This window comes from Amphibalanus amphitrite, unplaced genomic scaffold, assembly GCF_019059575.1.
Source record: "Amphibalanus amphitrite isolate SeventyFive unplaced genomic scaffold, NRLGWU_Aamphi_draft 000105F_arrow, whole genome shotgun sequence".
Taxonomy (NCBI): domain Eukaryota; kingdom Metazoa; phylum Arthropoda; class Thecostraca; order Balanomorpha; family Balanidae; genus Amphibalanus; species Amphibalanus amphitrite.
Genome location: NW_024881600.1, coordinates 299,396 through 322,161, shown reverse-complemented (window position 1 = coordinate 322,161; position 22,766 = coordinate 299,396). Strand labels below are relative to the sequence as shown.

The following is a 22,766-nucleotide window of genomic DNA, read 5'->3' as shown; positions in this document are numbered from 1 at the left end:
GACACGTTCCCTGAAAATTTGAGCGAAATCCGTCGGATTTTTTTTTTGAGAAATTGACGTTTTAATGACGTCAATTTCTAAAAAAAACGGCCTTAGTGCCCGCATCTTAAAAGAGTGCGCTGAAGAGTTTTCGATCCTCTGACCAAAATTTGCCGTCTATCATTCGAACAGGGCGAATTTCCTTCAGCTTGGAAACGCGCGCACGTCACACCGGTACACAAAAAAGGCAGCCGAAAAGATCCGCTTAACTATCGACCAATATCGCTTCTGCCCATTTGCTCAAAAATTTTAGAACGCGTAACGTGTGACCAGTTGATGGTCCATGTCTCACCTGTGATCTCTCCGGCCCAGCACGGCTTCCTCCCGCGCCGCTCCTGTACTACTAACCTTGCCTGCCTCGTTAAGCAGCTGTGGGACTCAATTGCCGATGGCCTCCAGACAGATTTTATCTACAAGGATTACTCCTCAGCTTTCACCAGCGTCAACCATTCTCTCCTTCTTCACAAACTTCATCATTCCTACAATCTGTCTGGAGCTGCCCTGAGGTGGTTTGAGTCCTACCTATGTGGGAGAGAGCAGCGCGTGGTGTTGAGCGGGACGACGTCCAGTTGGGTGCCGGTTGGGTCGGGGGTGCCGGAGGGCAGTATCTGTGGCCCGATCTTGTTTGTGTTATTTTGCAATGATGTTCCGTCCTCTATCTCATCGACATGCCTGATGTACGCTGATGACGTGAAGCTGCTGAGGCGGATTCGCTCTCCCGACGATGCTGTCACCCTTCAGGCCGATTTAGACATCCTATCTTCTTGGTCCACCGTTTGGAAACTAAAACTTAACCCAGCAAAATGCAAGTTTATTACCTTTACTCTGCGCAAAAAGCCTGTCCTGACGTCATACTCCATTGGCAATGTCACCCTGGATCGCGTATCTGAGATGCGTGATTTAGGCGTTATTCTGGACTCAAAATTGAACTTTGCTTCTCACATCGATGACGTCGTCGGGAGGGCGAATCGTGCCTTGGGAACTTACCTGCGATCGCTCCAAACCTCACGTGCGCGGACAGGGCGCAGGTTCGAGCCAGCTCCCCTTATTACGGCCTTAAACGCTCACGTTCGTTCGGTTTTGGAGTTTGGCAGCGTTATTTGGTCGGGCGCCGCAGTGTCTCACATGGCGCGACTGGACAGGGTCCAGCATAAGTTTTTAATCTGGCTAGCTGTTAACTCTAATCGCCCTTCAAACTCATTTGACTACGCACAGCTATTGCTCCACTTCGCCGTTCTATCAAACAGCGCCTGGCGCAACACGACCTCGCCTTCCTACATGGCGTCTTCGGGGGCCGTGTTGACTCCGTGGAAATCCTGGGCAGCTTCGGACTTGCTGTCCCAGTCAGGGCAACTCGCGCGCAGCCCTGTCTGAATGTCCCAGCCGCCAGAGTAGGCACCATCAAAGATGGATTGTTTTGCCGTCTACTACGTCGGATTAATAGCCTGTACCAGGTGACTCCTGGAGCGGACATTTTTGGAAGGCGCTCTCGGTTTATGAAGTGTGTGTCTGTGTTTGTTCGCCATACAGTGTGAAGTTTTAACAATGTGTGTCGTATTTATTGTTTTTATATGTCTGACTCCGTCTATTATTGGGTTTTCGGACCTGTTGATGGTATGCAATAAATACAAATACAATACAATACAATACGTCATGTTCGCCATTTTCGCCTCAAAACGGCAAAATTTCAAACGCCGCTAACATCTTCATTTTTAAAGGAATCAAGACGTAACAAAAATGTTACACGTGCTCCTACTTTGTCTATCAAATGGCTATCTCGGTTTTTTGAATTTTTTGGATTTAGGCCCATTTTTTTCTTAAAAAAACTGACTTTTTGGGAAAATAATTTTAAATCCAAAATTTTGAGTTTATCGAAAAGACCGGAATATATGTCAGAAGTGGTATATGTGCACCTATATACTAATTTTTAGAAGAATCGGTTCAAAATTGTTGGAGTTATTCAAAATTTTATGACGTCACGACACACAAATTTTTTGAAAAATGATTTTTTTTTTTGAAGTTCTAGACCTCGTACGGAAACAAAAATAGCACCATTCGATTCGCCGTGAAAAACTGCATCAGATAGACACCTTTTTAGGCCTTAACAACCAACTTCAAAATTTGACCTCACTTGACCTGACCTTGACTAACCTCGACCTAAATTCATCCAGAGGTGGTCCATATCACTTATTGAGTGTGCTTATTGAATTATATGAGTAAAATGACCCATAAAACATGTATCGCACATGCCCTTTTCTATATTTTGTTTTTGGTGACCTGACCTGACCTTGACCTTTGAATGACATTGTATGCAACGAATATTATCTTGGTAGTCTAAGAACACGTTTTGGGCAATCAGTCTCAGTCCATTCTTCGGGAACTACGGTGCAAGGCCGATACTGTAGAAACTTGCATTTTGTACCCTTGACCTGACCTTAACCTGACCTCTGACCTACTTAAGGAAAAAAAATTTGGACTCTTAAAATCCGCCTTGTTGAGAGCTTTCGATTGCCGTTTTCCCCGTCTTTCTACGACCATCGGTTCCGAAGTTAGACAGGGGGGGGGGGGGCAGAATCTGCCCCCCCCCCCCCAGCAGGGCGCGTATGGCTGAATAGCCCAGCGGGGCGCGGGTTAAGGTGCCCAAAAGGTGCCCGTCTTACCCCACTTTCCCCTAGCTATCAGGTAGGGTTGCACTAATTGCTTATACCTATGCCTGCTTTGCCGTATTATCAGGAGCATCATCGATTAAAACACTGAAATAAATTCATAAAATGAAGATATTTGCTGTAAAAGAGATAAGGTTCAGATTTGGTCAAATCAGGTGCACTCGCCGGATAGACCGTTGTGAAAACGGCTAATAGGTACCTACCTATGTATGCCTACCTAGTTTTCAGCTTACGTTGCACTAGCTGCTTAGGTACCTATGGATAGGTATAGGTAGGTACCTCATTTATCGAATTATCAAATATTATTTTCGATTTAAACATTGAAATAAATTCATGAAATTAAATCTTTACGGTAAAAGTGATTTGGTAACCTACATTTGGTCAAGTTTGGTACACTTCCTAGATGACCCGTCGGGCGTCGTGAACATGGCTATCAAGACGTAGAAGCATTTTTATACTGCAGTCAGTGAATAGCCCTCATTCCATGGCATTCACGTGGTTGGATCACACTGACCCTCTGCTGAGCTGCTCGTACAGGGGCCGGTGGGAGGGGTGTGGAGGCAGGAGTGGTGCGTCACGGGTGTGGCTCGGCATCAGTTCGCCAATGAGTCGGCAATGCGAGGTACCACGATAAAACGGCGTGCCGGCGGGAGCTGTCGCAGAGCGACGCCAATGGCAGCCCCGGTCGGCAGTGTGATGCTCCTCTCCTGGATGGCCCTTCTGGGCCTCCTGGGAGCGGCCACAGGTCAGTGCTCTATGACTTGTTTAGTTATTTGTTTTAATAATTTGACGGGAATGAACTGAACTTCTAGGAAAATTTCGAGAGGGTGACAGGTTTTAGTTGTGTCTGCCGCCGGCTGCCTATTACCGCTCCAAACTCCTTAGGCCAGTGAAGTGACCAGTCAGTTATCTACATACATATATCTACATGGCCATATGGGAGGAACCGTTGTCCGTTATTGCCGTCAATGGTGGAAAGTGAGCGTCAAATTGGCCCGAGCAGGGCTTCCATTTCCTTTCTGCGTTTTCAGAATAATAGGTACCTACAGCCCTCATCTTACTGCGTGCAGTAGGTATTCTTTTTTAGACGAAAGCGATAATAGCTCGAGGGCTATGTTTTCAGTCGATCGGAATTCATAGCACAGAGATGTGCCATGCTCGACACTTTCGATTGGGTCCATCATTAAACAACTTATACACCAAGTGCTGGCAAGAAAAGACCAAAGTTTGTTTTGGGGCAAATGTAAACTATCATGTATTGTGGGCAAAATGTGTTGAAATTTTATACCATGATGAGCCCAATCTAAAACATGAAGCCTCACGCGTCTTGGTGTTACGATTTTCGAGTGACAGATAGCATAGTTTCGAGTTATCATCGGTTTTGTCGAAAAAAAATACAGTCCAAGCAGTGAGATGAGGGCTGTAAGTACCTACTTCCAACGTAAGACGAAGCTTCCAAAATTAGCGGTGTGCCGTTGCCCTTATCTGCAATTTTTTTTATTTTTTTTTCTGATAGGCTTTAATCACTTAAATCAAATCGCAGGCCGAAACTGATGCCAGCTGGCAGCCTTTCAGTCAGATCACTGAGGATACTGATGTCACATGAAATACACAAATCTCCCGTCTTCTTAACCGACATTGAGCCGTTCTGTTCTGCGGCAGCGTTCTTCCGTGAGTTCAGTAAGCCGACGGTGACGTCGCTGTGCTTCCTGGATTCGAACAGCTGCGTTCCGGCCAACTTCACCTCGGAGCTGCCCACCACCGTCACCGACGCCGTGAGCGCGTGCATGCCGCGTCGCCGCTTTGGCCGCTCCCCGGCGTGGGGCCGGCGGAGTAGCGCCTTCAGACTCGGCGGCAAAACCGACAAGCTCAGCTGCATCGCCACCCAATGAGTGAGGCTGCTTGCTCAGTCCTGAGATCAGACATCAGACGCGCATACAGCATTCTGAATGTTGAATGATAGCGTTCAATATGAGTAACCAAAGGGAGGGAACAATCTATACACGGCATGCATGCCAATAATCTTCATCCTGGATAATTTTCGGAATGCTAATTACCTTATGGACACCGGGCAGAGCTGCGTTGAAAAGAGACGAACTAAAAACTTGGGTGCATTACAAGGACAAACCCATGAGGAGCGCACATGAGGTACCGATGCTTATATTGGGTGCGATTGGACCGCTCTCATTTAGCTCTCATTCAAATATCACGTTTAAATATATATTTCTTTACTCATTGCTCAATGCTCAATGTATGCTCAATGTCCATGCTCGACCGACTCTGACGGGTCGCTGCGCGTGTCCACAGGCTGAACATTACCAGCGACACGGGCGTGGACGCAGCGGCTCTGGACACGGTGATCGAGTCCCTGTCCAGCAACACCACCTTCACCGACCAGCTCAAGGCCAGCGCCGACTCCTGCATCGCCGCCATGAACACCACCCTGACCGCGGAGCAGCAGCGTGTCTACGTCCTCACCTGCCTGAAACTCAGCCAGAAGAGCGACTGCAAGCGCCAAGACGAGAACACCACTCTCTGCCTTAACGCCAAGACACTGGTCAAGTGCCCACTCGGCATCCAGTCTCTGGTCGACCTGTCCACCTTCTTTACCTGCAAGATGCAGGCGAAGGCGTCAATCGGTATCAGCATGTTCACGAGCATCTTCAGTGGCGACTTCTCCAGCTCGAGTATCTCCGACAGCCTGTGTCCGACGCTGGAGGAGGGCGCCAAGGCGGCGGCCAACTGTTCGCTGCAGGCGGCCGGCCTGGCCAGCGGCGACACGGTGGACCTGACGGCCGTGCAGACGGCCATCACCGCCAGCGCCACCACCACCGACTCGGAGAAGGCGCTCCAGCAGACCGTGCTGAGCACGTGCCAGGCCAACGGCGCCGACACGGTGGACGCGTTCCTCGACTGCTGGGCCACCGAGTCGGTCGACGGCTGCGTCACCAGCATCGCCGAGCGGCTGGCGACCGGCAGCACCAGCCGCGGCACCGGCCGGATGCCGGGCAGACGCCGCTCCCGTGGTGGGCGACGCCGCTTCAGTAGTGGTGGACGACGCCGCTTCAGTGGAAGCCGCCGTAGACGCACGGGGCTCTTTGGCTAAGCGGCAAAAAGCTCTTTACTGGGGGACTAGCGCACTGTGCACGTTTGGACGCCACCTGTCCAAAAGCTCCTGTGGTGAAGAACGTCATGTATTCCTGGCAAATACTTGCCGTTGTTCGTCTTCCCCGCCAGTCGTCATTCGTTGCACCGGCTGTAAATCATGATTCATAAGCACAAACGATCTGATTAGACGACTTCAACGGTTAATGGAAAAAGTTGAAACACAATAAAATAAACATTTTGGTCTACGCATTTTACTTTTGGGCAGATAATATTGGGTTTGGTTTAAGTCTGAGCTTAGTAGATACTAGATAGCGCACTGCAACTGGGGTAGGGTGGGGTCAAGGCTGTATCCGAATCTACATAATGATTCCTGGGACCGTCAATATACGAAAGACTGAAATGCGTATGCGTATGAAATGCGAAATTAGTTTGCATCCAATTGCCGTTTTCTGCTGCTGCAGCCAGTGCTGCCAAATAGTAGGTACATTCCACAGATTGAGCCCGTAATCCCAGAGGAAAATTGGCGGACGTCTCAGGTTACCGGCTGACATTAGTCTCATGATCCCCAAGCAGTCGTCACTGATCGGAGCATTCTTCTCAGACGGCCGAACTCGCAACTAAGCGTCCATGCGACAGCTCGAAGCCCAATTGCTTTGGTATAGCATGCTCGGTGCTCCATCCAAGAAGAGTTGTGCCGGCCGTACCACCTAACTTAACCCGCGCCCTGATGGGGTCTGCCGAGCAACGCGGTCTGATGGGGGGCATTTTGGCCCCCCCCCTAAGATCTCGAGAACCACGCAACATAGCGACAAGCGGTAAACGGCGTTGGATAGCCCCAACGGGGAACTACCTTGTGACCCAATTTCATTGACCTCGGTCAAACCGATGACGTCACAGGTCAGGTCAAAGGTCGAATTTTCACCGTTTACAGGCATTTCAAGAAATGCGTTGTACAATCGAGTAAAATGCATTTCATTGAAAATTATCGATGGGGAAATGTTCTTTAAACACATATTTTGCTATTTGAGGTCACTGATACCAGGTCAGGTCACAGAGGTCAGGTCACTGGGGGGTCACAATATGAAAGTGTCGTGTGATACATGTTTTATGGTCCATTTTACATGACAAATGCGATTATGTGGGTCAGGCAGACTTTTGGGCCAGCTTAGGTCACGTTTTGGTCAAGGTCAGGTCAAGGTCAGGTCAAGGTCAGGTCAAATTAGGTCAAATTTCAAAGTTGATATTTTTGCATAAAATGGGTATCGATTCGATGCAGCTTGTCACGGGGAGTTCAATGGTGGTCTCCGTTTTGCGCTACGAGGTCTAGAACTGCTTAAAATTGAGTTCAAAAATTTGACGTCATCAATTTTTAACAGCTTTTTCGCTATAACTTGGCCAAAAAAGAGGTATCGATCTCAAATTTGGTATGTATATCGAAGAGCGCAGGGACTATCATATATATTCCGTTTTTTCGAAATTCGAAAATTTTTTGGAAATTTTTTGAGCTTTTGTAAAAAAAATCATTTTTTTTATTTTTGGGGATCCAAACCCCAAAATTTCGAAAATCCGAGATAGCAGTTTTGTAGCGCCGTCTTTTCTCTACACAACCACATAAAGAACTTTAAAATTGCTTGTTAACTGTAGAATTGGTGAGCGTTTCAAGATGTCATGTTTTTTTGCTCATTTTTACTCGAACATGACCTCAGTTTGACCTCAATAACTCCTGACCTGAGGTGACCTGTGACTTGAAATTTTGTGTGAAGGTGTCAAATTGATGCCCGGTAAGGTACCCAAAAGTTGGCGGCGCTGCGCGCCTTTTCTCGCTATTCAAGAAAAACCACAGGGGGGGGGGGTTAAAATGGCCCCCCCATCAGGGCGCGGGCGTATCCACCAACAATATTTTACGTCGCTGGAACCGACTTCTCTCCATCCCCCTCCCCCCACAACAGCGCGACAGTTCCGACTTTCCAAAACTTCCCTGCCTCAACACAAGACAGACTTATCGCCAAGTCAAGCTTCCGACGTCACACAAGCGGTTCCGCGTCGTTCACACTGGTTCCGGTGCCAGGCGAGTGCCGAGTGCCTCGGAAGTCGGAACTCCCGCTCCAGCGCTGGTGTGACGTCAGCACTCCTGGTGTGTCGTCACCGGGTCTGGCCGTGACGTCACGAGTGATCGCCGCCGCGCGGTGACCGGCGGCGCGGCGGCGGCAGTTGTCGAGTAATCGCCGAGAGGGTGGGCCACGTCGCGAGGTCCGTCCGTAGTCATTGTGAGGAGTTGGTGCGCCGTTGTTTGTGACTGCCGGGTGGGGACGCTGGTTGAGCTGCGGGGACTATGACGCCGCGGCGGCTGCTGCTGCTGCTGGCCGGGCTGGCCGCGGCGCGCGGTCAGCCGGGTCGGACGGCTGACCCGAGCAGCTGCCGACGCTACCTGGAGGGAGCCGACGGCACCCCAGTCACCTGTCCGGAGTCACTGCTCTTCGACACCGCCAGCGGCCGCTGCATGCCGGCGCCGGTGGCCACCTGCGGGTCAGGTCAGTGGGGCCACCTGTGGGTCAGGTCAGTTGGAGCGGTGATCTGCCCCCACGCCAGAAGGGGCGGGGATCTTTGGGTCAGGTCGTCAGTAGGGGCTGTGGTGTATGGGTCAGGTCAGACGTCAGTTGGGGCAGTGGTTTGTGGGTCAGGTCATCCACGGTGACATATGGGTCAGACCAAGAAGGGATATGGTGACTTGGAGGCTAGGTCAGAAGAAGACGAAGGCATTGCCCTGCAGCGCGAGTCAATAAGGGGGAGGACCTGTGGGTCGCGTTGGTGGAGACGGTGATCTGCAGGTCAAGTCAGTACGACGACCTCAACCTGCAGGTCAGGTCAGTAAAGAAACAGTGATCGAAGTCAGGTCAGGTGATGGGTGTCCGTGCGTATGGGTGCCTGTGTCAGGTGACATATGTGTTAAGTGGCCGGAGTGTCAGGTGACAAACGGCTGACAGGTCGTTGATGACGGTGTTCAGGAGCTTTCTCATTCCAATCGTCCCTGTCCCCATCTAGGACGTTACTGTCCACCTGTAAAGTCACATAGGTAGGTATCACGTTTTTTTTTTTCTGCTGGAAAGTCATCGTTATTACCAACTTCGGAAGAGACCTCGACTCGGCATATGACGGTAAACTGCATTGTGTTTAGTGTTGGCGACGCGAGTTGGCACACAATGTGAGGAAAGGAATCAGGCTTGCGTCACGTTGGGTCAACCTGAACCGGGCTCAATGATCCGGCCACCATGGTGGGCATCATTTTGTCATCGAACGTTCCTGTCCCGCCCTATCAAGGTGGGATGCCGCGTTGATCCGCGACAAGCCCCGGCGTCTCGCGAAGCATGCCGAGCGGCACACGGTAGGACCTTGAGCCCGCGCAGCGTGGTGTCTCGCTCGACTGGCCGAGGCCGGTCGCCGGTGGGCAGGGTGCGATCCAGGGGCAGCGGTCGCTGAGTCACTGTTCAACGTCCACACGTGGGCACTGGACAGTAGTGACGGGAGACGTCCGGAGTCCGCGACCTGGGCCAGCCCTGGATTACGCCGCCGTCCGTTGGTTGCTATTGAAGCGGTGAAAGCTGTGAAAGCCCATGCGTCTGCATGAGGTAGGGCGATATGTAACGATCACGTATGGGCGTTGGCGTCTGAATGTTATGTGACTTGCGTGATGTGTTCATTATTCGGCGAATAGCTCAGGACCCTGTTATCTGGTTCTTTTCATACAACTCGATGCCATTTGGGGACTGTCCAGTGTAAATGTAAAGGATGAAGATATCTTTGAATGCTATTCGCCAAAAAACATGCACTTACTGGTTTGATAAATGTCTCGGTCGAGAGCTTGCGGCGGACTTTCCCAAAGAAAAGGTAAAATCGTTTGGAATATATGAATATTGAATAAAGCTCGACATTTCGTCCAAGACATGCCTACATGCTTATGCACCTTTCGTTGGATGGAAACCTGAAATTACATAACACCATTGGATTTAACAAATTGATGAAGGTCAGCTCATTCCACATCCCGCTTTCCGGCCCGGCTGGTCGCCCTTCCGACCAGATTGTCGCGGATCTGAGATGCCGCCGGAGCATGCGCAGCGAATCCGCAGGATGTGACGAGACCTTTACTTCCACATGTGGTCAGTGGTTCCTCCCAGTCGCAGGAGACGGGTTTCCTTCCCCCCCCCCACCTTTCCTCGGCGGACAGTGACCACCGCCGACCGGAGCGGCGGTTCAGTCGACACGCGGAAGTGACCTGCTGTGACGGGGGTAGTGAGGAGATTCAAGCAGGCGTCAGCCAATTTAGAGAATCGGTACTCGGTAGCGCTGTGGGAGGCACGCGACAGATGTCAAACATCAGGTCCGACATTGTGTAGTTCGTTAGCGGCTACATGAGAAGCGTGGACTATCGCCAAGGTCAGGTGTCGAGTCGAAACCGTCAACTAAAGAATAGGACAAACTAACAGCTATTACGGATATCGAGCGCTAAGGTGTAGATAAGGAGTCTATTTAGAGGAAGTCGAAACTGGTCTTGATGACAACGCTTTCGGCCATGGAATGAATTTATTGTTCTTTTAATTCCAGGACTCTGTCTTCTACACAGTCAGACGTTGTATGACGTCTAGTGTTAATCCATATAAACGTGTTAATGGGCTATTTCATTATACAGATACCAGTTCAACTGTCAGTTGTCAAACGAGCCATTCATATTTCATTTCGTCAGTGCACCATCCACAGCCAATCATGCAACGTCCTCTAGTGACGTCTGCGCCATGATGCCGCGCGGCTGGACTTACCTACGTCGTGTCAGGAGTAGGACCGGGAGCCGGATCTGAGAGGATGGCCGTCCATCACCACACGTGGCGGTCCGGCACTCACACCAGCGACTAGCAAACGTACCGATAACGGCACATACAAGCCGATCTTTGCGTGCCAGTGCTCCTCCAGAGACCAAATTGCGTGCTTGAGTGATTAGGCCTCGTAAAGTAACGGACATGTTGCTTTCCCCGACACCATGGATGGCACGTATACTGGCTTGTTAGGGTAAATGCTCAGACTATAAAACATGACATGAAATTCATAAAACAATTCATCAAACCACACCCGATGACAGCGACTTCCATCTTGCATAATGAATCTCTGGACTCCTGATCGAATGTTTCGATTGCGGCCCGCCATTAGTGTCACTGTGACGATTGTCACGCATTTCACGGCAATCAGCAGCGCAGCGCACCGGTTTAATGCGTATTGCGTCGCCATTAGACGAATGCCTTACTAGCCACATGCTTCATGCACAATCTATTAGTGTGGGAGTGAGCATGACGTTTGCTGCATGAGGTGGATGAAGCTGTTTTGCCCGCTGCCGAATTCTCCACTGATGACACTGTGAGCTGCGACGTTCGTCATTAGATAAACAGTCCACCTCACCAGTGATGTCATTCTGCTGCGCTGCTGGATTTAGGGTCCGAGCGACCTAACGACGTCAACAAAATTAACGTTCGTCTCACCAAACGTGCGACTTGGTGCGCTAAAAACCCCCTCAGCTTTTTGCAATATCTCATCGAACTCGATTCATTCCGAAAAGTATCGCTGTTCGCTTATGATATTTGTTACGTAACGTCATGTCGATCACAACAATTTGACAACAATTCTACTTCGCCGACAGACGTGGACGCGCCACCGTCTCCCGTCCGTGCGGTCATACGAAAATGCTGTCCGGAGTCACAGCAGTTCGACCTGAGCGTCGGCGACTGTGTCGACCGCGAGGGACCGTGGCAGCCGACCATCTACGCTCACAGCCCGTTCAACGCGACCGCGCCGACGCCGGTGGAGTCTGCCGAGTACGACATCCGGGCCGAGCGTCTGCAGGAATGCTCCACCATCGCCATGAACATGGATCCCGAGTACCCGGACGTACTGTACCCGCTGGACAACGGCTTCCTGTACGTCCCGGCGTTCCAGTACCTGTACTCTCCGGACGCCTACTGCATCGAGACGATCACCGGCACGGGCGTCCCCGGGGGCCCCGTGCTCGGCGGCGTGGTCTGCAAGGGCATGGCGGAGGAGACGCCGGGGATCACGGCGCTACCCGACGACCGTCCGGTGGTGCCGCGCTGCTGCGCCCGCTTCATCCCGCTCGACCTGTACCGCGGCTGCCGGTTTGACCTGCAGATGACCTCCGAGCCGGCGCCTCCCCTCGAGGAGGCCGCGGTCGGCGCCGACGCGGTGCGCTACGAGATCACCACGCCGCTCTGCAATGGCACCGACATGGTGTTCCTGCGCATGGGCGCCGAGCCGTTCGCCATCGACAGTCTGGGAACACTGCCGCTGCCGGAGGCCAACCTGACCATCCCACTGGGCGACTTTTGTCTGAACGAGGGCCTGCCGACTGGCCCGGAGGACGCTCCGGTGCCGGAGCCGGCCGGAGCGACTGCGATGCTCTGCCCCAGCGCCGAGCAGCGCGCCGCGCTGGACGCCACCAGCGTGCGCAAGTGCTGTCCGCCCGGGATGGAGGTGGAGCGGGTGGTGCACGCGGAGGCCGCCGACGAGATGAACTGCGTCCCCAGCGGCCGGACGCTGGAGGTGGACAGCCTGGAGCAGGTGGCGGTCGGCATGCGCGCGGCGCCCCTCCTGATCCACATGCCGCCGTGTGAGGGGGGCCTGTTCGAGGTGACCACGGGCAACTTCTCGGTGCGCGAGGACGGCTCGTTCCAGCTGATCGAGTTCGACCCGTACGCGTGTCACAACCAGGCCATCTACAAGGCGACGGCCTCCACCTACTGTCTGGACCGCAAGGTGGGCAGCGAGCAGCCCGTGCACGCCTTCTACTGCTTCCCAGAGACGAAGCCGGACGACACCAACGTCAACTACATCTTCTACCCGATCCTGATGGGCATCACCGACTTCTTCCTGCTGGTGACGTTCATCGTCTACCTGACCGTGCCCGATCCCACCCAGACGGGGCTCAACAAGAAGCGCAAGCTATCGCAGAGCGTGCTGGGCATGATCCTGCTGGCCTACATCAGCTCGCTGTTCTTCGCCTACCTGGTGCTGATGATCGTCCAGACGGCCGTCACCCAGCTCACAAAGTACAGAGTGGCCTGCAAGGTCCTTGGTGAGTGCGGGGCGTGTGATTAAAATAATTATAAATCACTATGCGTACGCTATTTTCTTTTAATTGATGACCTTACTTTAAATTCAATTGCCTAATATCAGGTAGTCTTTAAAAAGTGTCTGGCAGCTCGTTTAATGCCTAAATGACTGCGTATAAACCAAAATGTACTTCGGTTCGAACCTCCTCTTAACCACACAATCAGCTTACAACCTGTTCTTTCGACAGCTGTTATCTTGTACTTCTTCCTGCTGTCGGCGTTCTACTGGCTCAGTGTCATCTGCTTCGAGATCTACCTGAGCACGAGGTGAGTCACTCGTTAGGAGACCCAACACGAGGACACCGTCGCGGACAACTGACAGCACACGGCTCCCTGCTTCTGCTACCGTGTTAAGTACACGTGTCTCTCAGAGAGCGCAAAGAAAGAAATCAATAACCGGTTACGAGTTACTATAGCGTAGAGCTGTATCGATGCAATAACTGACGACTGTTGGTTTGTCTTGCAGCATGGTAATGAAAAAGACTAAGTATCCTCCATATACCTATTATGTAAATTTAGGACATTCACTGAGGAATGATGCAGTAAGTGCACCGTGATGTAAATTTTTGGGACCAGCATGACAGCCAGTCTCTGGACGAAACCGGTGTTACGCCAGTCTTTGGTAATGCTTAAGTCGGTGTCGGATATCACTGTGTTGCCGGGTCACTGTTGACCTTCAAAATTCCTGCAGTTTGAGCAGACCTTTGCAGTTAGCTCGCCAAAACGTTCACTTCTGAATCTGACTTAACGATGGACAGTGAACACTGTTTAATTTAAGCTCTGATAGGCGCTAGACCTGCAGCTGCACAATTTATGGAACCGTCTATCAGCATATCAAATAACAAACATATTGGCTGAAATCGTCGCAGATTAGCATTACGCCATGGAGCAGGAGCGTTTCGATATGTGATGCTTCTGTTCGGGACGGGGTTTTCCGACAGCCTCCTAACACAGCGCACTGCGCAGCTAGCGCGAGCGCGTCACAGACAGGTCAGTAAGGTGACCTGAAGCCAAGCTAGCCTCGTCACTGAAGCGCATATCAAAGGAGTCTGTGATGAGTCGGTAGTCGAGCCGGAGAACAGACCCGCCCGCAGTCCCGCGTAGTCACGCGTGCACCGTGAGCAGCGCCACCGGGAATGTGGCGTCAGCTGATTGATGCGTGTGCTGCTTTTGAACAGTTGCGTACGGTACATATCGTTCACATTAAAAATTAACCAATGTTTCAAATTCTATTATTATAAAATGACACTTTATATTATTACATTGTGTCAAAATATAATCATTATAATGTGTTATTCAATGTATAATCAAGTAGCTATCAAAAGGCTTAAATTATAAATTGAGTCTTTACCAGTAAATAGAAATAGCATATTATCCGCGTAGTAAAGCATAGGCGTATTTGTGAGAAAATGGATAGAATTGAATTAGGCAGAGTCGCTTTCCTGGTTGATCTAATTTTGGCATCGCTTCTTATTTTACATCCGCAACTATATATCCCTGATGCCGAATATCCAGCGGCAGGCATAGACACAACACTTACGGCAGGGACTTTGATGCAAAACCGCTTCTGTAAATAAAATAACTCTGAAATGGTGCTGGTTGTCCACCTATTATCTCCAGTGTAAATGAAGGCCGAGAGAACGCGCTTTCTGAAAGTTTTAATTATATGACATCCCGGCGTACTGTACGTCGTCGTGAGCGACGTTTCACGGCCGCTGCTAGCACCCTCCCACCACACGCAGCGAAATCGGTTTCCACCATTAGAGTTCAGTGGTTTCCACATACATTTAAGAACTCGGACGCTCCAATATTGAATGACGTTAGCTGGTCTCTAAACCCAATGCAGTGACTTGTCTCAGACTTAACCTGACATCGACGTGACTTGTTGACCTACTGATGGAGAATGCACCAAAAAAATCTGTCTCGACCATCCATTCGGAAGTTTGATGAGGAGCCAAAAATCTGCATCCCTCCCAGCGATTCGTATATTCATCTCAATGCTTCAAGAAGTCCGGGTTAAAAATATGCGCACAAAACACACATTAACGACTTTAAAACGGAAACAAGCTTCACCACTCACACGCAAAACTGAGGCGAAACTTGAGCTGTCATTAATTGTATAAATGATAATGTGAATTTACCACGAGCACAGAGTAGTAACCAACAGCGCAGAACCAACATGCTCGGTCCGAACTCAGCTCTGCAAATATCAGTTCTCACCGCGCCAAACAGTCTCACAAACGGCAAATAACCGAGGTTACCACGATCACGAATGTGAATGATCATTGATCACCAATACCATAAAAGTCTTGCGGCACGCCGCCGCCGGCTCCCGCCACAGCCAGCGCAGGGGCGCAGCACACAAAGCGAGGCCACGCTAAAGTCTTGCGGCACGCCGCCGCCGGCTCCCGCCACAGCCAGCGCAGGGGCGCAGCACACAAAGCGAGGCCACGCTAAAGTCTTGCGGCACGCCGCCGCCGGCTCCCGCCACAGCCAGCGCAGCGGCGCAGCACACAAAGCGAGGCCACGCTAAAGTCTTGCGGCACGCCGCCGCCGGCTCCAACCACAGCCAGCACAGCGGCGCAGCACACAAAGCAGGGCCACGCTAAAGTCTTGCGGCACGCCACCGCCGGCTCCCGCCACAGCCAGCACAGCGGCACCGCAGACGAAGCGGCGCTGGTCGGCACCGCAGACGAAGCGGCGCTGGCGGGGACCGCAGACGAAGCGGCGCTGGCGGGGGCCGCAGACGAAGCGGCGCTGGTCGGCACCGCAGACGAAGCGGCGCTGGCGGGGGCCGCAGACGAAGTGGCGCTGGCGGGGGCCGCAGACGAAGCGGCGCTGGTCGGCACCGCAGACGAAGCGGCGCTGGCGGGCGTAGAGGACCAGGAGTAGGTCAAGGTCTCCGGGTGACTGAGGAGACGAACAGGAGTGGATTGAACATGTGATTTAATGGTTGTGAACAGCATTGAAATGTACCCATTTCAGAGCAGAAACGCATACTAATTGGTGCGTGATGATGTTTGTAATGTGATGGTGTGTGGAACGGTGATATGATGATGTGCTGAGCATATACCCGTTGGTCATTAGAGGGTAGTGATTGATTAGGATATTGCAATCTCCTGTGAAAGGAGGAAAATGGATTAAAACATATTTGCAAATGTACACAAAATTACCCTCCCACCTTCAAAAAAGTTAATGAATTGGCATGACAGTGATGTCGCTCGGTTCAGAAAAAGCGAAAAAGAATATCTACCAAATTTCACTGAAAAATATTCACCGGTTTTCAAGATATTAGACTTTTACTTTTGTTTACTTTTTGGGATCTCCGCTGTTCCTAGCGACTTTATTTGGAAGCAATAGTTTGGCAGCTGAAAGTGCGGCACTTGCTGCGCGCAAAGCAGCATATACCACCGCATGCTATCAAACGTTTTAGTCAAAACATTTAAAAATTGTTAGATCTGCGCGCTGACGTCACACATTCAGAGGGGTATCAAATGCATTAGCCCCTCTGAATCCAAAGTGCTGCAACTTTGAAATTAGATATTTTCGATTTGAGGCATTTCTCGATGTTGTGAGTGCTCAAACCAGTAATTGTGAGCCAGGGACCCCATTTTGGCTATCTCAACTCAAATCTAATGTTAAGGTGGGAGGGTCCCTTTAACAAAGATGTCAAAGGTGAAGGTCTCGAAATAAATAACGAGTGAGTATGAAATGTCATAATTCTTTCATTCAACGTCATTTATTAAGTTGTCTAAATAAATATCAATGGATAATGAAATACATTTCATACTCATTTGTTATTTATTTGATGTCTTCCATGTCTTGTACTAATTGAGTTCAGTTAGTTCCAGCTTCCAACAAGGACTCTGCAGGGGTCAGCCTGTCGCTCGTTTGTTTACAGCCCTATCCTGATTTGCAATATTTTTGACCACACTTTCATTAGGGTACTGGGTAGCATAGTATGTCTGAAAGGTGGCCAAAAAGATGGCAAATCAGGATAGGGCTGTAAAACAAGTGAGCAACAGGGTGACCCCTGCATGTGCAGAAGTGAAAGGATTTAGATTACTTCCAGATATGTGGAAAGGACCTTACTGACTAGTGACTGGGTAAGATACATAACCATTCCATAAGGGTACCTACTGGGTAGCATAGTATGTCTGAAAGGGGGGCCAAAAAGATCAGATGGCAAAGCATAGAAATGTGTCCCAAATAAAGAAATCAACAATTGACAGTGAAAGGCAAAGCTCTATGATATAAACACTATCAATGGCAAACATTGGCAGCACTACCAAGTGCTTATCAGTTGCTGGTAATCCTCACCAGACAATGCTGACATGCAGAGCATTTTCAGATCCGGAATGGCGCTGGCTCTCCTGGAAGAAAACAAAATAGTCATTAATTGATGTTGAAAGAAAGCAAAGTAATCATTAGGTATTAGGTAATTATTAGGTACGTAATAGTTATCATTTGGCCGGACGGCAACCATCATAAGGATTATAAGGAGGCACATTTATTTTTTATAAATTTAGTCCGAACCTTTTGAATGGAAGGATTCTCAAGGACAGAGCCACCGCTAAGCAGAGCTCGTTGCGATGGCTCTGCCCTCTACCCTCCGATTGTGCAATTCCTGGTGCATGGCAGAATTTAGAGTCAGAAGTTTAACTACGCACATAGCCGCGCACGGCCGGTCCCCTCACTGACTTCGCCTGGCTACGGCCTGCCACCAACCGCAACCATACCCGCCAGGAGGCTCATAAACATCGAGCGCCCGTCGCGCTTCGAACCCGGACCGTCATACCGGGACACGAGCTCTCACCTCGCGGAGTCCAACGCTCTACCGACTGAGCTACAGGACCAGCTTTATTTATGAGTTTGATTAGGTCAGGTTTGGTTTGGTTTGGTTTGGTTTTGTTTGATTTGATTTGGTTTGGTAACTGGTTAGGCTAGAAAGGACTAAGGAGTATCTCCAAGTAGCGCGGACCCAAAATGCAGAGTGAGATATACCTAGTGGCTACAGTTTTTGCGCACTCTCCGTAGAAGCCTGCCCAAACGGTCTGAGGAATATTCCCTGGGATTCTCTTAGCAGACATCACCCGAGCTGCCATATCCAGTTAGGTAGGTTGGTAGGTTGTAGGTTGGTAGGTTAGGTTGTAGGTTGGTAGGTTGTAGGTTGTAGGTAAGGTAAGGTCAGGTTAGATATGTTTTGTTATATATTTAACCATGAAAAGACAATTGTTGCGCAAGTGAGACATAGATATGGCAGCTCGGGTGACGTCTGCAAAGACAGTACCTGATCCCCGATGAAAAAACGAAACCGCCCATCCGAACGCAGCATGTGTCTGCCCCAACCAGATCTTGTCGAACCCTGCCACGTTTTGCAGACTGGATCGCTCCCAAAAATAGCAGAATCGTTGTCATTTTTAGCACATGTGACAAAAATAGCATATGATAAAAATGACTGATTGACCAAACCTCCCAGACCGATACAAATTCCTGTGAATCTGCACAGCACAAGAGTAAATTCACACTGCAAACATCAATGGAGAGCCCAGCTATGAGCCAACACATCAGTCAAGTAATCTCACCTGAACAATTTTCATCTGCGACCTGCCATAGGAAATACACTTATGACACAGGTATCGTCCAGCAAGCTTGCCAGGGTCACCCATTCCCAGGGCCTGAATGACGGACTTCGAAACGTACTTGGAACCAATCTTGTTCAATTTTGGCACTTCCGACTCACTTGAAATCAGTGCGTGCCCCCCATATGCACAACGCCGTCTTCTGCCGTCAATATTCATCTTGAAATTTAGAAGCCAAGGCGTACAAGCGCTCAAATCTCGGGCAACATGGCGTCCAAATGGCGTCGGCGACGGAAGTGGCGCACGTCGCCATTTCTAATATACGGTTTATAACAAAAACGAGATAGTTTTCGACAAATTTAGCCATTTTCCGTAAAACCATATGCTTAATGAGGTATATCAATCGAAAGTCAATACGCTAATCTATCTCAATCAACAACTTGTAGAGGCCAGCTCCCTCCCATTTTTCAACTACCTCTTTACCATAGTGCCTTTTTTCATTCAGACATTGAAGCCTTTTGTAAAAGGTTGTCTTCTCCAATTCAACCTGTATTCGTCGATCGGCCTTACACACGACCGTACAGTCACATGGCTACGACTCGACTCCCCCTCTGTCCCGTCCGACGCGCCGGCATGGCCCCGAAACTGGGACGAACGGCCGCCGGGACCGCTCCGACGCCAGATGTGCCCCTCCGTCCACACCGGAGGGGACGGGGCAGACGGCGGCCGGCCGACGCTCCCCGCGGCGCCGAGGCGACAGCCTCCAAAACCCAACTCTCACACTACACCTTCCCCTGATTCTCAAGAATCAACCACTGAAATTTTAACACAAACACGCACACAACCAGCTAAGCAATCCTAAGACATTCTCTTAAACGCTCCTAATCAGCACGCATAATGTCCACGTGCCTTCCCCAATCATTTAAGAATCTTTTTTACGTTCAGCGCCCGGCATGAAGAAATGCGCTTGGCCAGGCTCACCAATTTTGTCACGGACCACAGATGTCACGAAACTACCAGCTCTCTCATTTAACCACTTGCCCTCTCCTGTCCATCAACGGCACACACAAAATCAACTGGTCACCTTAAATCAAATGCACACAAAAACCACTAGCTCACAAACAATCAGACACTTATCCTAAAAAGTCCCGGTCACTGCCACCACGCCTGTGGAATTTCCAGTGCAGTGCCGGCGACTGCCACCACACGGCCCTCCTGTGGAATTTCCAGTGCAGTGCCGGCGACTGCCACCACACGGCCCTCCTGTGGAATTTCCAGTGCAGTGCCGGCGACTGCCAGCACACGGCTCCTGTGGAATTTCCAGTGCAGTGCCGGCGACTGCCACCACACGGCCCTCCTGTGGAACTTCCAGTGCAGTGCCGGCGACTGCCACCACACGGCTCCTGTGGAATTTCCAGTGCAGTGCCGGCGACTGCCACCACACGGCCCTCCTGTGGAATTCCAGTGCAGTGCCGGCGACTGCCACCACACGGCCCTCTTGTGGAATTTCCAGTGCAGTGCCGGCGACTGCCACCACACGGCCCTCCTGTGGAATTTTCAGTGCAGTCCCGGCAACTGCCGCCACACGCCGAATTCACTGCTGCGAGCGTAACTCGCCAGCACGCACCTCCATTACCGCTGCGAGCGTAACTCGCCAGCAAGTACCTCCATCACTGCTGCGAGCGTAACTCGCCAGCACGCACCTTCATCACTGCTGCGAGCGCAACTCGCCAGCACGCACCTCCATTACTCCATTAGCCACCCTCGCCGCTCCGGCGTTCAGCTTACAGTCCGGCGGCACGGTCCTGTAGTCAGCTGCAGCCCGCCGCGCCGTGCCCGCAGCTCCTCCGTCCAGCTGCATCCTCCGACGGCGCCGGTCCCAGCTGCGCTTACACGCTGACTCCAGCGGCACACACGACACCAGCGCGGTAGACTGCCGGTACAGCTGCCATGCAGCAGCCACAGCTCGCCTCTCGTCTCCGTGCCGAGCCCTAGGGTGTCGCCGTCCTGACCGCTGCAGCCGCTGCTCGACCTGACCCAGCGGCCGTACCATTCCGGAGCCTCGAACCAGCTCCAGCTCCTGCGGTCGCTCTCATAGTCCTGCAGCAGCCCCGTCAGCTGCCACCACGAGCAGCCCCGATCACTGTTCTGCCGCTGCACCACCACTTTCTTCAGGCATGGTGCCGAAATAGCTTGTAAAAGGTTGTCTTCTCCAATTCAACCTGTATTCGTCGATCGGCCTTACACACGACCGTACAGTCACATGGCTACGACTCGACTCCCCCTCTGTCCCGTCCGACGCGCCGGCATGGCCCCGAAACTGGGACGAACGGCCGCCGGGACCGCTCCGACGCCAGATGTGCCCCTCCGTCCACACCGGAGGGGACGGGGCAGACGGCGGCCGGCCGACGCTCCCCGCGGCGCCGAGGCGACAGCCTCCAAAACCCAACTCTCACACTACACCTTTAGGGGCGAATTTCGCCTTTTTCCGTAGAACCTTAAGCTTAATGAAAATTAACATCTAACAGACAATTAAATACTGGTGCTAATTTTAATTTTTATAGAGGCCAGCTCACTCTAGATTTTTTATAGGAACGCTCTGTCTAAGGGCCATCACTTCTTATCAAGCACAAAATGGCACTTTGAAAAGCGATAATTTAATGTTTTTCTGTTGTTTTCCAAAAAGTTCATATCAAGAGAATGCAAAAATCAATTTCATTTCTAAAAACATCAGAATTAAGTAGGTTCACTGCCTAGATACTGAGATATCCGAGGCTTCCTGAAGGCATGATGTCATACCGTGAAATTACAAATTTCTTGGCAAGAACGAATTTTAATGAGGATAACTAAAAATATGTCTTTATTAAATCGCGAAACATAAGTAATAGCAAAGTATTAGGAAAATCTGTAAAGTAGTTACGTAGCAAGTATCTTGCAAATCATGCTAGCACTAGTTGTCAAGACCTGAACCCGTTGCCTTCATGTTGAAGGAATTTTTCGGTGTTACCTAGTGTTTTTATATACCTTGCGCGTAGTCATCGTCTGTGGGCGGGGCCTTGCCATGCCACGAGAGTCGACTTCCATTGCAGTCAGACCTAACGCTATCGACGTAAGCACTATTATCTGGGCTCCTTACAACTTGAGCTCGCATACTAACAGAGGCATGCCTATTGTCTAGACGCCTGGCTCGAGCTGAAATTGAAGAGATATTGCGTTGTGACGCGACAATGAGGATATGATTCAGAAATGTTACGTATTTTTCTTAAGATCAGACCAACTTCTTCAAGCGGCCTTTTCATACATAGGAACCCGATATTTACGAACAGGTACTTAGCATTTAACAAAGTTGTTGTTGCGAACGTCAACTATGCAAAAGACTGAAAATGATTGAAGTCGAAATTACAATAAACTATTCTAAATGACCGATCTATTCATTTATAAATTCCCACTCACCCTAACAAAATGTGCGCTCGAAAAAAAAATGGAAGTCGACATGAAGTCGACGACCGTAGCGGGAGGGACAACGGTTGTAACTTGTGAGTCCACTTGCATGTGCGACATGGGTGTCGTAATCGGTCACCGTTGCACTGTGGACTTCTGATCGAGGGCTGGTCTGTTTGTTTCCCACTGAGCCTGTCGTTTACGGAGGGACCACGATAACTCCGTATGCTTACCGAGTACACGAGTGCACATGCATGGGCGAGTAACAAAGTGCACGATTTAATCTGCGTCCGTTTTCCTGTAGGAACCGCGATGCCTGCGGCTGCAGTAGGCGCGGCAGTAAACTCGGATCACACAATGGCCGTGTGAAGTACTAAACAAGACCCGACTGTCGTCAATGTCAAGGCACGGTTTCCACGGTCTGTTTTCCTCAAGATCTCTTACTTCCACCAAGCCTGGTAGTGCAGCGACAGTTATTGACAGTTTGTTGCGTCACAGCCGTTGTTTACTGAACGTTTCTCCACGTAGTTTAATTGAATACCTACCTATCGACGGGGTCGTCGCGTTCTTGACTTCTGAGTGACGCGACGCCCTTCGCTGTAGCGGATAGCGGAAGCACGTAAATAGCTGCAATCGGCGCTGACTGAGGTGGCTTTATTGTTCTGCTGAAACTCACCGCAAAGTGATGGCTCGCAGGCCGCAGCTATTCCTGAAAGGCTAGATTACACAAGCCACGCCTACGTCAGCGTAAATCAACAGGCAAG

At 50.7% G+C, this 22,766-nt stretch overlaps 2 protein-coding genes and 1 long non-coding RNA gene across 4 annotated transcripts in view; 2 read left to right on the top strand and 1 right to left on the bottom strand.

The window, feature by feature from the left end:
- Positions 1–3,371: 3,371 nt before the first annotated feature.
- On the top strand, positions 3,372–6,062 carry LOC122380727. 2 transcript variants are annotated; one of them, XM_043364135.1, is made up of 3 exons: positions 3,372–3,450; positions 4,368–4,593; positions 5,013–6,062. In XM_043364135.1, the coding sequence occupies exons 1-3, from the start codon at positions 3,378–3,380 to the stop codon at positions 5,809–5,811; spliced, it is 1,098 nt and encodes a 365-aa protein (XP_043220070.1). In that variant the 5' UTR covers positions 3,372–3,377; the 3' UTR covers positions 5,812–6,062. The 2 variants fall into 2 exon arrangements, with proteins under 2 accessions (XP_043220070.1, XP_043220068.1); XM_043364133.1 differs by lacking the exon at positions 3,372–3,450 and having other exon boundaries at positions 4,244–4,593.
- Positions 6,063–7,867: 1,805 nt separating this feature from the next.
- The window catches only part of LOC122380703, a 31,842-nt gene continuing 16,943 nt past the window's right edge, over positions 7,868–22,766 (top strand). The window contains exons 1-3 of the mRNA XM_043364096.1: positions 7,868–8,344; positions 11,494–12,942; positions 13,168–13,246. Of these exons, the coding sequence (XP_043220031.1) occupies positions 8,146–8,344; positions 11,494–12,942; positions 13,168–13,246 (1,727 nt within the window). The 5' untranslated portion in view covers positions 7,868–8,145. The remainder of the gene's footprint in view (positions 8,345–11,493; positions 12,943–13,167; positions 13,247–22,766) is intronic.
- Positions 15,824–21,161, bottom strand: LOC122380705. The gene is made up of 4 exons (XR_006256366.1): positions 21,025–21,161; positions 18,565–19,076; positions 17,300–17,352; positions 15,824–16,098 (listed from the first exon to the last, which is right to left on the bottom strand). It is a non-coding gene; the product is annotated as an uncharacterized LOC122380705 (long non-coding RNA).

Bases quoted from the DNA above. Each gene is read 5' to 3' on its own strand.
- LOC122380727 (XM_043364133.1), top strand. From the start codon at position 4,259: ATGCCAGCTGGCAGCCTTTCAGTCAGATCACTGAGGATACTGATGTCA. The intron at 4,594-5,012 runs ATGAGTGAGGCT...GCGTGTCCACAG, and splicing joins CTCAGCTGCATCGCCACCCA to GCTGAACATTACCAGCGACA.